The sequence below is a fragment of the Microcebus murinus genome, chromosome 20 (assembly GCF_040939455.1).
Source record: "Microcebus murinus isolate Inina chromosome 20, M.murinus_Inina_mat1.0, whole genome shotgun sequence".
In the NCBI taxonomy this organism is placed as follows: Eukaryota; Metazoa; Chordata; class Mammalia; order Primates; family Cheirogaleidae; genus Microcebus; species Microcebus murinus.
In genome coordinates, this window is record NC_134123.1 from 20,775,349 (window position 1) to 20,791,089 (window position 15,741).

Sequence of the window (15,741 nt, forward strand, 5' to 3'; positions counted from 1 at the left end):
TCAGCCTAGCTCACAGCAACCTCAAACTCCTGGGCTCGAGTGATCCTTCTGCCTCAGCCTCCCGAGTAGCTGGGACTACAGGCATGCGCCACCATGCCCGGCTCATTTTTTATATATATATCAGTTGGCCAATTAATTTCTTTCTATTTATAGTAGAGACGGGGTCTCGCTCAGGCTGGTTTTGAACTCCTGACCTTGAGCAATCCGCCTGCCTCGGCCTCCCAAGAGCTAGGATTACAGGCGTGAGCCACAGCGCCCGGCCGTGTTAGGAACATTCTAATTCCACTCTCTTAGTTATTTTTAAGTGTACCCTAACTTACTGTTGATTATACTTTGTTGTGCTATCAAATATTGTTCATTCCATTTAACTATATATTTTTATACCCATTAACCATCCACCACTTTATCATCCCCTCTTTGCGACCCTTCCTAACCTCTGGTAACCATCATTCTACGTTCTGTCTCCATGAGATCAATTGTTTTTAATGTTTAGCTCCCACATATAAAAATGTGTGAGATCTGTCTTTCTGTGCTTGGCTTATTTCACTTAATATTCTTCAGTTCCATCCATGTTGTGGCAAAGGGCAGGATTTCATTCTTTTTGTGGCTATATGATATTCCATTGTGTGTATGTACCACAATTTCTTTGTCCATTCATCTGTTGATGGACACTAAGGTTGATTCCAAATCTTGGCTATTGTGAATAGTACTGTAATAAACATAGGCGTGCAGATATCTTTTGATAGACTGAATTCCCCACCCGTGGGATTGCTGGGGCATACAGGAGTTCCATTTTTAGTTTTTTGAGGAACCTCCATACCGTTTTCCATAGTGGTTGCACCAATTTACATGCCCATCAACAGTTTACAAAGGTTCCCCTTTCTCCAGCATTCATTATTGCCTTTTTGACAAAAGTCATTTTAATAGGTGTGAGATGATATCTCATTGTAGTTTTGCTTTGCATTTCTCTGATAACTAATGATGTAGAGCAGTTTTTCATACACCCATTGGCCATTTGTATGCCAGGGATGGGGAGGGGTGGCATAGGCGACGCAAGATTGTCTTTTCTGGCCTCTTCAGTGCCTCTTTCCATGATGCAGTGGTAAAACCAGGTAGTATGATCGCTCACCTGATTTTTGGTTCTTCTTAAGGTATGTGCTTGCATGGACAGTTGTTGAATTTGGTGTTCAGGTGGAGGAATGATCACTATAGGTTTCTATTTGGCCATCTTGCTCTGCCCCCTCTCCTGTGATGTTTTGATACATGTATACATTGTGGAATTATCATATTGGGCTAATTTACATATCCATCACCTCAAATATTTGTGATGAGTAAACTTAAAATCCTTTCTTTTAGCTATTTTAAAATACACAGTACATTTTGTTGCCTGATCAGGAGTGCAGTGGCATCATCATAGCTCACTGCAACCTCAAACTCCTGGGTTTAAGCAATCCTCCCACCTCAGCCTCCCAAAGTGCTAGGACTACAAGCATGAGCCCCCGCACCTAGGGCCTGTATCCCTTTAACCAACATGTCCCCTTTCCCTGTCTACTACCCATCCCCAGCATCTGGGAACCACCCTTCTGCACGTAAGTGACACATTTGTTTTTCTGTGCCTGACTTATTTTACTTATCATAATGACCTATAGGTCCATCTTTGTTGTCACAAATGACAGAATTTCCTGCTTTTTAAAGGCTGAATAGTATTCCATTGTGTATATATGAGTCACTTTTTTTTAACCCACTTGTACGTTGACAGGCACAGTGGTTGTTTCCATATGTTGGCTATTGTCAATAATGGTGCATTGAACATGGGGGTGTAGCCGTATCTTTGACATACTGATTTCAATTGCATTGGATATTTACCCAGAAGTGGGGTTGCTGCATCATATGGTAGTTCATTTTTCAGTTTTTTTGAAGACCTACATACAGTTTTCTCACATGACTATAATAATTTACATTCCCACCAACAGTGTGGAAGGGTTCCCTTTTCTCCACACCACTGTCTTTCATCTTTTTGCTGACAGCCAATGTAACAGGTGTGAGGTGATATCTCATTGTCATTTTTATTTACATTCTCGGATGATTAGAGATGTTGGGTAATTTTTTGTATAGCTGATGTCTTTTGAGAATATCTATTTGGGTCCTTTATCCTTTTTTTATTTTATTATTTATTTATTTATTTTTGAGACAGAATCTCAGTCTGTTGCCCAGGCTAGAGTGCCGTGGCAGTCAGCCTAGCTCACAACAACGTCAAACTCCTGGGCTCAAGCAATCCTTCTGCCTCAGCCTCCCACATAGCTGGGACTACAGGCATTCACCACCCTGCTCGGCTAATTTTTTGTATATATTTTTAGTTGGCTAATTAATTTATTTCTATTTTTTGGTAGAGACGGGGTCTCGCTCTTCCTCAGGCTGGTTTCGAACTCCTGACCTTGAGTGATCCACCACGCCTGGCCCGTTTTTAAAATTTTTAAGAGACAGGATCTTGCTCTGTTACTCAGACTGGCATGCAGTAGCCTGATCATAGCTCACTACAACCTTCATTCCTGGGCTCAAGTGATTTTCCTACCTCAGCCTCCCAAAGAGCTAGAACTACATGCCTGGCTGATTTTTTTTTATTTTTATTTTTTTAGAGACAGAGTCGTGCTATGTTGCCCAGACTAGTCTCAAACTTATGGTCTGATATGATTTGCACCCCGGCCTCCCAAGTGCTGGGATTAAAGGCATGAGCCACCTTGCCAGGCCTGGTTATATTCATAAAAGGAAGTTTTGAGTTGACCAAATGGAGGACATGTATTACCTATGAAATCAGTTTTTAGATGCATTTGGGTATTGATGAGAACAGCCAAAGAAAAGCTTTGCCTTAACAGTTCCTACTTTGTCCCTGATAATGCCAAATTGTATAAGAGTGAAATTAGGAACATACACACTAACTCTGGAGTAGTGGAACGATTTAGTTTTTCCTCCACCCTTGCACCAAAGATGAGTTTTTGCTTTCTGATTTCTACTGTAATAATAAAATAAAAAGAAGTGTATTGCCTGTCAAAAAGAGATTTAGAGGATTAAGGGATCTAGGGAATGAATAATAACTATTAGTGTTTTTTCATCTTTAGTGCTATCCAACTCTATGTATTAGGACATAAAATTTGGAGAAGGCTGTTGTTTGGCCAGGTGAATTATGTGTGAGTATTGAAACACAAGCAAACTAAGCCCTAAATTTAGTACTCGTTTTGTCTCCAGCCAAAAACTGAGTAGTGGAGCCCCAAGGCTGCTTGTGCTGATACCACAACCGAAAACACATACTATATATAGCAGGCAGCATTTTGACTCTAGTGAAAACAAACAGTATCCTTAAAAATTAAGGCAGATAAGCAAACAGAATGACTAAAATTGAGGGTTCACTTTTCTTCAGTAGTAACTAGAAGAGGGAAAAGATGTTCTGTAAAAACTAAGGACTTAAAAGAGCTAAAGAATAAACACTTTAAAAAATTGTTAATTGGCTGGGCATAGTAGCTCACGCCTGTAATCCTAGCACTCTGGGAGGCTGAGGTGGGCGAATCACTCAAGGTCAGGAGTTCGAAACCGGTCTGAGCAAGAGTGAGACCCCGTCTCTACTAAAAATAGAAATTGGTCAACTTAAAATATATACAAAAAGTTAGCTGGGCATGGTGGTGCATGCCTGTAGTCCCAGCTACTTGGGAGGCTGAGACAGTAGGATCACTGGAGCCCAGGAGTCTGAGGTTACTGTGAGCTAGGCTGATGCCACCGCACACTAGCCAGGGCAACAGAGACCCTGACTCCAAAAAAAAAAAAAAAAAAAGTTAATTATGGCCAAGTGGAGTGGCTCACACCTGTAATCCTATCACTCCTGGAGGCCGAGGCAGGAGAGGACTGCTTGAGAGACCAGCCTGAGCAAGAGCAAGGCCCCATCTCTACCACAAATAGAAAAGAGTAGCCAGGCGTGGTGTCGTTTTGTTTTTGAAGTTCTAATAACAACACTGTTAAGCAAAATCAGTATATTAAATTTTTCAAAATCTCTCCTGTAACTTAGGGGAAAAAATTTAGTTTTAAAAATCATTTTAACTCCTTGGGCAGATTTTATATTATTTTCCCTATTGAAATATTGTCCATAATCATCTTGGGGAGAAACACTTACTCTAGTGAACATAAACTAGAATTCCCTTTGGGGTATCTATGATCCAAAAATATAAGAACTGAGGGAATGTCTTTAGAGCTGATATTGCAGAGTTACCTGTAGACTAATATATATAGTCTTAGAAAATTAGAGTTCACTGATAAGAAATGTGTAATTATTTCTATAGTACTATGCTTCAATTCTCAGAGTTGGGTTATGTTTTTTGTTGCCTTCAGCACATAGTAGCTGGAGTTTGTTTACCACTCTTGGAATCTAGCTGGTGGCTCTGGCTAGGAGAAAAGAGTCCCTGTGGTAGATGGTGTACCACCGAACCACTTAGGCCACTGTCAGATTATAGATGTAAGATGTTCTGCCGTGTCCAAGTTACTTTCATAAGTCATTAAGGAAAAGACAATGAAAAGTGGCTCTGAACACAACTCTTTAAGAGGCAAATGATTGATCTACTTGAAGCTGTCAGTGATAGTGAGCTGAAGGATCATTGTTAACATACAGTGTTGTTAAACAGTCCTTGCTGAAAGGTCTCATCTGAGGAGGGCAAAAGTTTTGATGATAGGCCTTTTCTTGAATATAGTCTTTCACTTTTTGGCCTTGGATCCTTGACAGTATGGATAAATAGTGCTTGTTTTCCTGCATTTTTAAACCTTTTCAGAGATAACTGAATTTTATACAAGTAAGTGCAATGGTATATTTGAAGCAGAAATATAAGCTTTTTAAAATAAAATGAGAAACTCTTTGACAATGTATCAGTGTTTTGTAAAACACAACATTAGTGAATCATAATCAACATTTTTATTTTTTGGGACTATAGCTCACTGCAGCCTCCAACTCCTGGGCTCAAGCGATCTTCCTGCCTCATCCTCCCCAGTAGCTAGGACTACAGGGGTATGCCACCATGCGCAGCTAATTTTCCTATTATTTGTAGAGGCAGGGTCTCAATATGTTGCCCAAGCTGGTCTGGAACTCCTGGCATCAAGTGATCCTCCCACCTCAGCCTCCCAAAGTTCTTGGATTACACCATGCCCAGCCATGATTGGCATTTTAAAAAAGTAGAATTATTATCAGAGTACATTGCACAAAATGTAGAGTTGTTGTTTTGGAAAATGTATTATTCAGTTATCTATGTATGTGTGTATTGGGTTGCAATGTAAAACATTTATTATAGTTCTTGATCAAAAACATTTGGAAAACATTTATGTTTAGATCATAGAGACTCATTTTGTAGGATTTCTATCCTAATAGGACTAGGTAGTAGTAGTTTCGATCATGTACTTAGAAGATGTTACTCACACATTAGAAAACTGAAACTATTATTTTGAACACATTACTATGTACTTAATTACAATTGGTAATTGTAATTACAATACCATACAAGTATTGTATCACATACAAATGATATTCAGGCCAGGCATGGTGGTAGCTCACCTAGGGCAACAGAGTGAGACTCTGTCTCCAAAAAAAAAAAAAAAAAAAAAAAAGAATTGGTGATATTCAGTTATTGTGGAATGGGGGAAAAAACTATACTGTATGGCTAAATAATGTCTTCGACTCACTGAGGGAGATCTTTTTCAAATATACACACTACCTCACACCTCCTAGTGGAGAATCCTTACCAGTGGGTAGGAAGTCTCTCGTAGGCTAAGTCTGGTAGGATGGGGAGATGGCCTACCACGGTGAGTTTCCATTCTATCACTAAAGGAACTTTTTATTCTATAAAGACATATCATTACAGTTAGCTCTGATTTCTGGATTTTATCACTATAACAGGCAAAACTAGATGGTGGAAGACAGCAATGGAGACCTGTCCTGATGGCTGTGACTGAGAAGGACCTTCTGCTCTATGATTGTATGCCATGGACAAGAGATGCCTGGGCATCACCATGTCATAGCTACCCTCTTGTTGCTACAAGGTAAGACTAAAGACAAAAAAGTAATATAATTATCCTACTCTAAATCTACCAAACAGTTTTAAAGTGAATCGTATTATCTTAGGTGTCTTAAGTAGCATTTAAATAGGTGATAAATAGTTGATGTAGATAAAAACTTTTCTTTAACAACCTTATTGATCATTTTGCAGCTCCTGGCTCAGAATAAATTGTTTCTGTCACTAGTATTTTTGTGTGCACTTTCTAAGTTGTTAAAGCAACTTTCTATAACTGTTCCTTTTCAAGGCTTGCTTAGTCATGAAGATAATAGGGACTTTTTCTTTATTTTATTGACTGTGACTAGAAAACCACTGCAGCCTTTTGACTGAGTGATGAAATCATTTAAACCAGAATGTGGTACTGTGGATAAACCATACAATTCAGCCGAAATATTCTTCAACTTCTCTTTCTCTAATGTAAGGAGCACATAATTTTGATTATACAAAATAAACATTGATTTGGCCTAAAGCTACAGGATGTTTCTACCATGCCAGATGTGGGGGTTGTAAGGGAAAAGAATAGTGAAAATTAGATTTGGGGGCCAGGAATGGAAAATATATTCCAATTCAGTTCTATTTGGACTTAAAGAATGGGGTGTTGATATAACTCAAAAACTACACATTAAAAAGGAGCCCCACAGTAAAAGTATTTGGTAGTCAAAAGAGCTAAATGATGGAACCATCTGATATAGCCCAAGGGGAACAATGGGGGGGGATTTCCTGCTTTGAGTAGACAGATTCTTGAAAGGAAGAATATTCTTTGCATGCCAGAAAGACTTTTACTTTATATAGGATTTCTCTCAACTCACCAAGTTCCCTTACATGTATTTTTCTTTTTATAAAAATATAATTTTCACATAGCCTTCCTGGAGTATCTCTGTAATTTACAACTGGAGCTCCTAGATCACAGAATAGAATTAAAGGATTTGTTGAGCCTCAGAATCAATGAGGTGTACCCTCATTAATTCCTCCAAGTCATGCTGGGTACAGTGGCTACTGAAATCCCAGTGACTGTTTCTGCAGTGCTCTTCTGTCTTGAAGGAATTATTACTACCATTTTTTTTTTCTTTAGAGACAGGGTCCTGCTGTCACCTAGGTTGGAGTACAGTGGCTCAATTATAGCTCACTGTAACCTAGAACTTCCGGGCTCAAGCAGTCCTATCTTAGCCTCCCTGTAGTTGGGACTACAGGTGAGTGCCACAATGCCTGGCTGATTTATTTATTTATTTTTTTTTGTAGAGACCACTGTGTCACCTTGGCTAGGCGGATGTCAAACTGTCCTCAGAGAAAACCTCCCACCTTGGCCTCCCAAAGTGCTGGGATTACAGGCACGAGCCATTGCACCTAGCCCTTAAAAAAAAAAAAAAAACCAATATGTTTTTTTTTTGAAGCAGGGTCTTGCTTTGTTGTACAGGCTAGAGTGAGTGCTGTGGCATCAACCTAGCTCACAGCAATCTCAAACTCCTTGGCTCAAGCAGTCCTGCTGCCTGAGCCTCCCAAGTAGCTGGGACTATGGGCATGCCTGACTAATTTTTTCTATATCTATTAGTTGGCCAATTAATTTGTTTCTACTTATAGTAGAGACGAGGTCTCACTCTTGCTCAGGCTGGTTTTGAACTCCTGACCTAAAGTAGTCAGCCTCCTCTGCCTCCCAGAGTGCTAGGATTACAAGCATGAGCCACCATGCCCGGCCATATTGTTTCTTAATAAGCCTAATTAACATAACAGCAGGTATACTTTCCTCCTTGTTCAGGATGTACTTGTGGATTAGGATCAAAGACAACAGGCAAGGCCGGGCGTGGTGGCTCACGCCTGTAATCCTAGCACTTTGGGAGGCCAAGGCAGGCGGATTGCTCGAGGTCAGGAGTTCGAAACCAGCCTGAGCAAGACCCCGTCTCTACCAAAAATAGAAATAAATTAATTGACCAACTAAAATATATATACAAAAAATTAGCTGGGCATGGTGGCGCATGCCTGTAGTCCCAGCTACTCAGGAGGCTGAGGCAACAGGATTGCTTGAGCCCAGGAGTTTGAGGTTGCTGTGAGCCAGGCTGACGCCACGGCACTCACTCTAGCCTGGGCAACAAAGTGAGACTCTGTCTCAAAAAAAAAAAAAAAAAAAAGACAACAGGCAGAGGGGAGAGGTTTAGTTTTTCTATGTGGCCATGTAGGCCAGGTGGAAGGCACTGCACAATAGAATTAAGTGGGGCTTAATCATCCTCTGCAACCAGCTGGGTGGGGCCGCCACTGAGAGAACCAGAACAGGAGGTGTCAAGGCCAGAAAGTGGGTGCTTATGTCTTGTCAGTGTGGAGGGAGAGACATTGATAGGAGCAATGAAAAAGGACTGAAATGTTTCCTTTCCCTAAAAAAGATACCATAAACACATAGGTAAGGAAAAGAAAATATGGACCTTGATTATCTAAGTAGATAATCCCTGATAAATTAACAATTATAAGTCAATGTCAAATAATGTTAGAGTGATATAAATTAACATGGACTGCACATTTACAGATGCTTGGAAACCACAGCTGTATGTGTGCATATGTTTAAGTAAAACGTGAAAGTAATAAATGATGATTTTTATTTTGTGCAGTGCTGGAGATTAAAGCCAGATCTATGATATAGGTAGAAAGACATTGATTTTATAAAGTCTTTTGCTATAAGCTTTCTTTGACTGGAAGAGAAAAAGATCTTAAAAGTGTGGAATATTGAATAGCATTGGGCTTATGAGACTTAAGGGGCAAAAGCTGCAAAACGACTTTGCATGAGCTCATGTGGCCTCCCCACAAAGGGGGGCCTTTTGGCAGTGTGTCTTAACCAACCACTGCTCAGCAAGAGTCTAACAGCTGGTTTGAATTAGATTCCTTTTGCCAAATATTTCATAATCGAAATCTGTAGGAAAAAATTCTGCTAGACTTTATATTTTTTAATGTTTGTTTTGGGATTAGCAATCTAATTGAATATGGTAGAATACCCCTGTACCTCTTCCCAACACTGTCTTACTTGGATCATATGTGGAGTAACTTGGAAACTTATTTAACTCTAAGATAGCCAACATGTAACCGGCATTGTAGTTCTACATAATCAGTTCAGTAAAGCAATTTTCAAAGTATACTTCATGGACCTCTGGGGATCCCCTTTTTCAGGGGGTCTGAGTTCAAAGCTATTTTCATAGTAATACTAAGATATTGTTTGCTTTTATTCCCCCACTTTGTTGACATTTGCAGTGACAGTGGGTAAAATTGCAGGCGCCTTTGCATGAATCAAACCAAACTTAATGGTCATTGTGTCCTTCGCTACTCAGACTTGCAGGGGCAAAAAAGCCAGTTTAACTTTAAAATATCTTTGTTGAAATGTTAATTTTATTGAATCTTGGCCCCTGAGCATTCATCTTTTTAGTGTTCTGTGTGATGACATGGGAAGCACTCAGCATTTCTGCTGTGCCCGTTAAGTGTGATCGTTGTCTTAAGGAAAAGAATATGTATGACTGAGTTGTGAGTTGAACTTATTTGAAAGAATGAGGGACTAAAGAACTATGGTTAGTCAGACTTAGGTATTTGACAGACAAGGAAAACACCAATTGTATTGGTAGCCTACAAGCAAAAGTTAGAATTCTGGGAAACGTATCTGCTACCCTGAGCTTGACAGCTTTCTAGGACATACTTTGCCAATAAGTGGTGCTACTACTAGCAAATGAGATTTTTTTTTTTCTCTTTTATAATGAAATGTTTTTAACATTTGGAGAATCTGCATAACTCAGTGAACAAATATTTTCCAAATGACTGATGCATGATAAAAGCATGCATAAGTTAAAAAGATCCATTCAAAAGTGCAAGAGACACCAGTTGATTTTTAATGTAAAATGACACAGAAACTTTATTGATAAAGTTTCAGACTGCACATTCTAATTAACCTTTACAAAACTGCTTGTTGAGTTTAGGTTCCGTTGACAGAGGCTGTCCACAATTACCTGAAAAGGCTATTACAATGCTCCTTCCTTTCCAACTACATATTGGTGTGAGGCTGGATTTTCCTCATACACTATAACTATGTAATGCAACAAAATGCTGAAGCAACCGGGAAAATTCAGATCTTTCTTATTAAGCTAGACATTTAGATTTATAAAAATGTAAAATAATGCTATTTGTTAATTTTGGGAAATATTTTAATAAAAAATTGGAAGTTTTATTTTTATATTTAAATGAATTAAATTAGAAATTTTAAAATTTCTAATTTATTATTAGTAAGTATTAAGAGTTTGGGTCCTCATATCAAAAAGTTGGCAAACCACTAGGTTAGTGGTTCTCAATTAGGGATACACATTTCAATCGAATAAGGTTGCCTGAGACCTACACTAGACCAATTAAATTTGATTGTGTAAGAATATGAGCCAGGCCGCTGCGGTGGCTCACGCCTGTAATTCTGGGACGCTGAGGCGGGCCGGATCGCTCAAGGTCAGGAGTTTGAAACCAGCCTGAGCAAGAGCGAGACCCCGTCTCTACTATAAATAGAAAGAAATTCATTGGCCAACTAATATATATATATAAAATTAGCCGGGCATGGTGGCACATGCCTGTAGTCCCAGCTACGCGGGAGGCAGCAGGATCGCTTGAGCCCAGGAGTTTGAGGTTGCTGTGAGCTAGGCTGATGCCACAGCACTCACTCTACCTTTGACAACAAAGTGAGACTCTGTCTCAAAAAACATATGTTTTTTGAGACAGAGTCTTACACTGTCACCTCTTCATAGCAACATCAAACTCTTGGGCACAAGCAGTCTTCCAGCCTCAGCCTCCCGAGTAGCTAGGAGTATAGGTGCATGCTGCTATGTTCCCTGCTACTTTTTTCTATGTTTAGTAGAAATGGGGTCTCACTGTTGCTCAGGCTGGTCTTGAATTTGTGAGTTCAAGCGATCATCATGCCTCGGCCTCCCAGAGTGCCAGGATTACAGGTGTCAGCCACTGTACCCAGCCTTCATTAACAGTATAAGTTATGTTCTTTCCTTTTTGTCTAGAAATTATATGTATAGTGGTACAATCATAGCTCAGTGCAACTTCAAACTGCTGGCCTCAAGTGATCCTCCTGCGTCAGCCTCTCAAGTGGCTAGGACTACTACGGGATGCCACCCCACCAAATTTTTTTCTTTTTCTGTAGAGGCGGGATCTTGCTGTGTTGCCCAGGCTGGTGTAGAACTCCTAGCCTCCAGCAGTCCCAAAGTGCCACAGTTATAGGTATAAGCCACTGCACTTGGCCTCTTCATTCTCTTACCAGTAATCTATCTTTTGCAGATTAGAAGTTTGTAATTTTAATGAAGTCCAGCTTATCAATTTTTTCCTTAATGAATTGTGTTCTTGTTGTATCTTTTTACATCACTGGGATTTTCTCCTGTGTTGTCCTCTAAAAAATTTATAATTTTATATTTAGGTCTAAGAACCACTTTGAGTTAGACTTTATACTATTCATAAAAAATTATGTCTAGATTTTTTTTTTTTTGCATATGGATATCTACTTGTTTCTAGCACCATTTGAAAAAAAATTTTTTTTTGCATTGCCTTGGTTCCTTTGTCAAGGTCAGTTGGCTGTATTTGTGTGGGTCTATTTCTAGGCTGTTTATTCCATTGATCACTTTGGCTATTTTGCCCATCTTGATTACCATAGCTTTACAGTACCAGTTTTTCAACTTTTCTTTAGTATTGTGTTGGCTATCTGGGTGTTTGGCCTTTCCACATAGACTTGGCATCCGTTTGTCAGTATCTACAAAATAACTTGGTGGGATTTTAATTGGGAGTGCATTGCATCTGTAAATATGGTTGAGAACAATTGACACCTTAATATGAGCCTTCCTCACCATGAACACAAAATATCTGTTTGCTTTTAGAGATAAGGACTTGCTCTGTCAACCAGGTTAGAGTACAGTGGCCCACTCATAGCTCACTGTGTCCTCCAACTCCTGGGCTCAAATGATCCTCAGCCTCCCGAGTAGCTAGGACTACAGGCATTTACTACCACTTCCAGACAACTTTTAAAACTTTTATGATACAGGGTCTTGCAATGTTGCTCAGGCTGGTATTGAACTTTTGGCTTCCAGTAATCTTCCCACCTCAGTCTCCCGAAGTGCTGGGATTACAGGCTTGAGCCCCCACACCTGCCCTCTCCATTTATTTACATCTTCTTTGATTTCTTTCAAAGGTTTACAGTTTGCCTCAGGGATCGTGTACATATTTTGTTACATTTATGCCTATATATTTTTTATGGTTCTGATATAAATGGCATTGTATTTTAATTTCATATTTCAATAGTTCAACGCAACTGGCTTTTGTATATTAACCTTAAGCAATTTCACTGAGGTTGAAAGACATATTAGTTCCAGGAGTTGTCTTGGGATTTCTTTGTCTATTCATTGGGATTTTCTATGTATGTAGTCAGTCATGAAATCTGCATTTTATTCATATGACATTTCTTCATAGGTCAGTCAAATGTATAGCAGCATGAATTTTTAACATAAAACTCATTTGTTTTTGCTGTGTGTCTTTACTAACTACAACCCTTCATCACCCCAGAATTGGTGCTCATTAGAAGTTCTTTGGCTGAAAAGATTGAAATGCAGTCACCTATCCACTTTTCCTTACAGGAGCATATCTTCTCTCTAAAGTTATTGATAATTTATTTCCTACCAATCAAATTGCATCTTTTTTACATGCATAGCCTCTTGGGAACATGAAAGAACCTATGGAAAATTGGGGCCTAGTCTGTCCAGCTCAGGATGGTGTCTGACACCAGGGATCATTTTATGAGAAAACAATGGTGTCTACTTTGCTGATGGCTTCAAGATTAATAATCTTTTCTCTTTGCAGAAGTTTCTGCTTATCAGTGAGCATAATTACTGCATTATGAAAGGAAGATGTTAGGAATTACTTTTGATTTCTGCTTTATGGTCCTAGGTTGGTTCATTCTGGCTCCGGATGCCGATCGCCCTCACTTGGATCTGACCTTACGTTTGCTACCAGGACAGGCTCTCGGCAGGGCATTGAGATGCATCTCTTCAGGGTGGAGACACATCGGGATCTGTCAACCTGGACCAGGATACTTGTTCAGGGTTGCCATGCTGCTGCTGAGCTGATCAAGGAAGTCTCTCTAGGTAGAGATGTTGACATTTCATTTCTAACACTAATTAAATGGAACTGTTATATATAGTCGTGTGCCACATGACAACTTCTTGGTCAATGACAGACCACATGTGAGTGGTCCCATAAGACTACTGTATTTTTTCTGTACCTTTTCTATGTTTAGATGCCCAAATAGTTACCGTTGTTACACTTGCCTATAGTATTCAATGTAGTAACATGCTGTACAGATGTGTAGCCAATGCAATATGCTATACCATACAGCCGAGGTGTAGAATAGGCTCTGCCATCTAGGTTTGTGTAAATACTGATGTTAACAGTGCCAAAATTGCCTAATGATGCACTTCTCTGGTAAGTGACATGAGTACTTAAGTAGAGTACATGACTATATTTTAAAGTAAACCCATCATCATATGTACCGGATTTTAAAATGCACTAAACTATAGCAGCTAGAAGTGATGATGGAAAGAAACCTGGTTTCACTGGCAAAGTTTTCCTAAGCCTCATACATGGCTCTAAGCACATTCATAACACCCTATGTACAACATGGTAAATTGAGTCCTTCATTAAATGAACTGTAAAAATTCCAACTGTTAGATTCTAAAACTTCTTAACTAGAGAGTCAATGTATCCAAGTTATGGATAGACAGCCTTAAAATACAAGTAGAAAATGCTCATCAAAAGTTTGAAAATATATGCCTGACACTTAACTAAGCACCTCTAGGAGAAATAAGCTTGCTGGTCGCTTCCCATTGTGGAAGCGCCCTCTTGTGGCTAGTCTGTGAATTTGATTATCATTTCATATAGATGTATGTATACATATAGATATTTACAAATTGCTTTTCATTTCAAAGTATTCAAAATGAAGGCAAAATTATAGTTTCTAACATGGTTTCATTTACCTTGATCTTGGTTTAATTTTGATCTGCCAATTTCTATGTATTTTGTTTTATAATATTTATATAAAAAGAAAGTTTCAAGAACTGCAGGTCTTGTGAATTATCTTTCTGTTGCTTTTAGAAAGGGATCTCCACAGCTTTAGAACTACAAGGTAGCCCTTCCATAGCCCCTCTAGCACAGAGGTGCATTTTTAATGTTGTCACAATGACACAACTCAACTATTTAGAACTTGGCTGTTATTTTCCTCACACGTACACTGATGATTCAAGCAATAATACCAATGACTAACAAGACCCTAGCTTGACAAAAGATCTCCCCATTGTCTCTGTAGCATGAGGAAAGACAGAATTTGGTCACCACATTAAGAGCTGTGGGAGAGATTTTTGTCTTGGCCACAGACTGACGCTCTGATGGCTCAGGCCAGCACCCTCATAGGGCTCTTCACTAGCATCTGGTGTGCAACCCTCAAGAATCCAAGGTGTGGTGGCTCACAACTGTAACCCTAGCACTCTGGGAGGCCCAGTAGTTGGAAAACAGGCTCAGCAAGAGTGAGACCCTGTCTCTAAAACAACTTTAAAAAATTAAAGAATCCACAGGCATATGCTTCCCTAAATGAAAAGTACAACTTAGATTTTCACCATCTTTTAGTATCTAGCAAGCAGCTAAACTTCATATTATAAGAAATAAACTACCCAGCCTCATAGTTGTTTAAATATGGTGGCTTGAAGAAAGGGAGAGTAAGGGCTAGTTTTCTATATTTCACAAGTCAACTCATGTACTTGTTAGTCACACTGTATTTACAGCTTTGCCAGATACATTGAAATAGCTAAAGGTAAACCACTTTGAGAGCTAGAACTCCATGTGCATGTGTGTCCACACCTACACTTTGTCTAGTATGTCTTAGTGTGCACATCCACAAGCCACCATGTCATTCGGATGCATGTTACCACCCTTTATTACATTGTTGGGAGACTCACAAAGCCTTATTAAAACCATACTTGGTGCTTGTACCACATATTCAGATGTCTGTGGCCTAAAGAAATCAGGAAATTGACCAAAAGACAAACTCTGTTTCTCATCTCTTACATGTTTTGGTTACAGTCTACCCATCTAGAATAATCTCAGTGAATACCTACAAAATTTGACTAGGGAATGTAATAAATGATCTTCATAGTGTTCATTTAGTTTTAAACCTTTTTATATAGTTGTAGTAGAAGTAATCAACAATCCTGGTATGGAAGGACTTCTTCCTTCTTGCAAATATGAACTTCAAGATGAGTAGGCAGAAAACAGCCTCAACTATATAAAAGCATTTTCCATTTGTCACAGGATTTGAAAATACGTTTATAGTTGCTTGTACTTTAATTGGTATGAAAATAAGCCTTTAAAAGCATACTTCTTAATCAAGCCATTAAAGTTTTTAAATTATTCAAGAACTTCACGTAGGTACTTTCTATTTCTGTACCTTTGTAATAAGACGATAAAGGAGCAATACATACAGGTAGGAATTACATTAGTAAATATGCAGAAAATCAGAAAAGAAAAATGGGTATTTTAAACTATTTATATTGTTAGAAAATTCTTGAGTCCCTTTTTTTTTGAGACAGAGTCTCGCTTCGTTGCCCAGGCTACAGTGAGT

General features: G+C 39.0%; 1 protein-coding gene and 1 non-coding gene across 2 annotated transcripts in view; one reads left to right on the forward strand and one right to left on the reverse strand.

Moving 5' to 3' along the window:
* Window positions 1-15,741, forward strand: part of SNTB2 (syntrophin beta 2) — a 100,593-nt gene that overhangs the window by 67,789 nt on the left and 17,063 nt on the right. Inside the window, exons 4-5 of the mRNA XM_075995759.1 lie at window positions 5,924-6,066; window positions 13,020-13,216. Of these exons, the coding sequence (XP_075851874.1) occupies window positions 5,924-6,066; window positions 13,020-13,216 (340 nt within the window). The remainder of the gene's footprint in view (window positions 1-5,923; window positions 6,067-13,019; window positions 13,217-15,741) is intronic.
* The window catches only part of LOC105858966 (peptide deformylase, mitochondrial), a 48,184-nt gene that overhangs the window by 1,691 nt on the left and 30,752 nt on the right, over window positions 1-15,741 (reverse strand). The window lies entirely within an intron of this gene.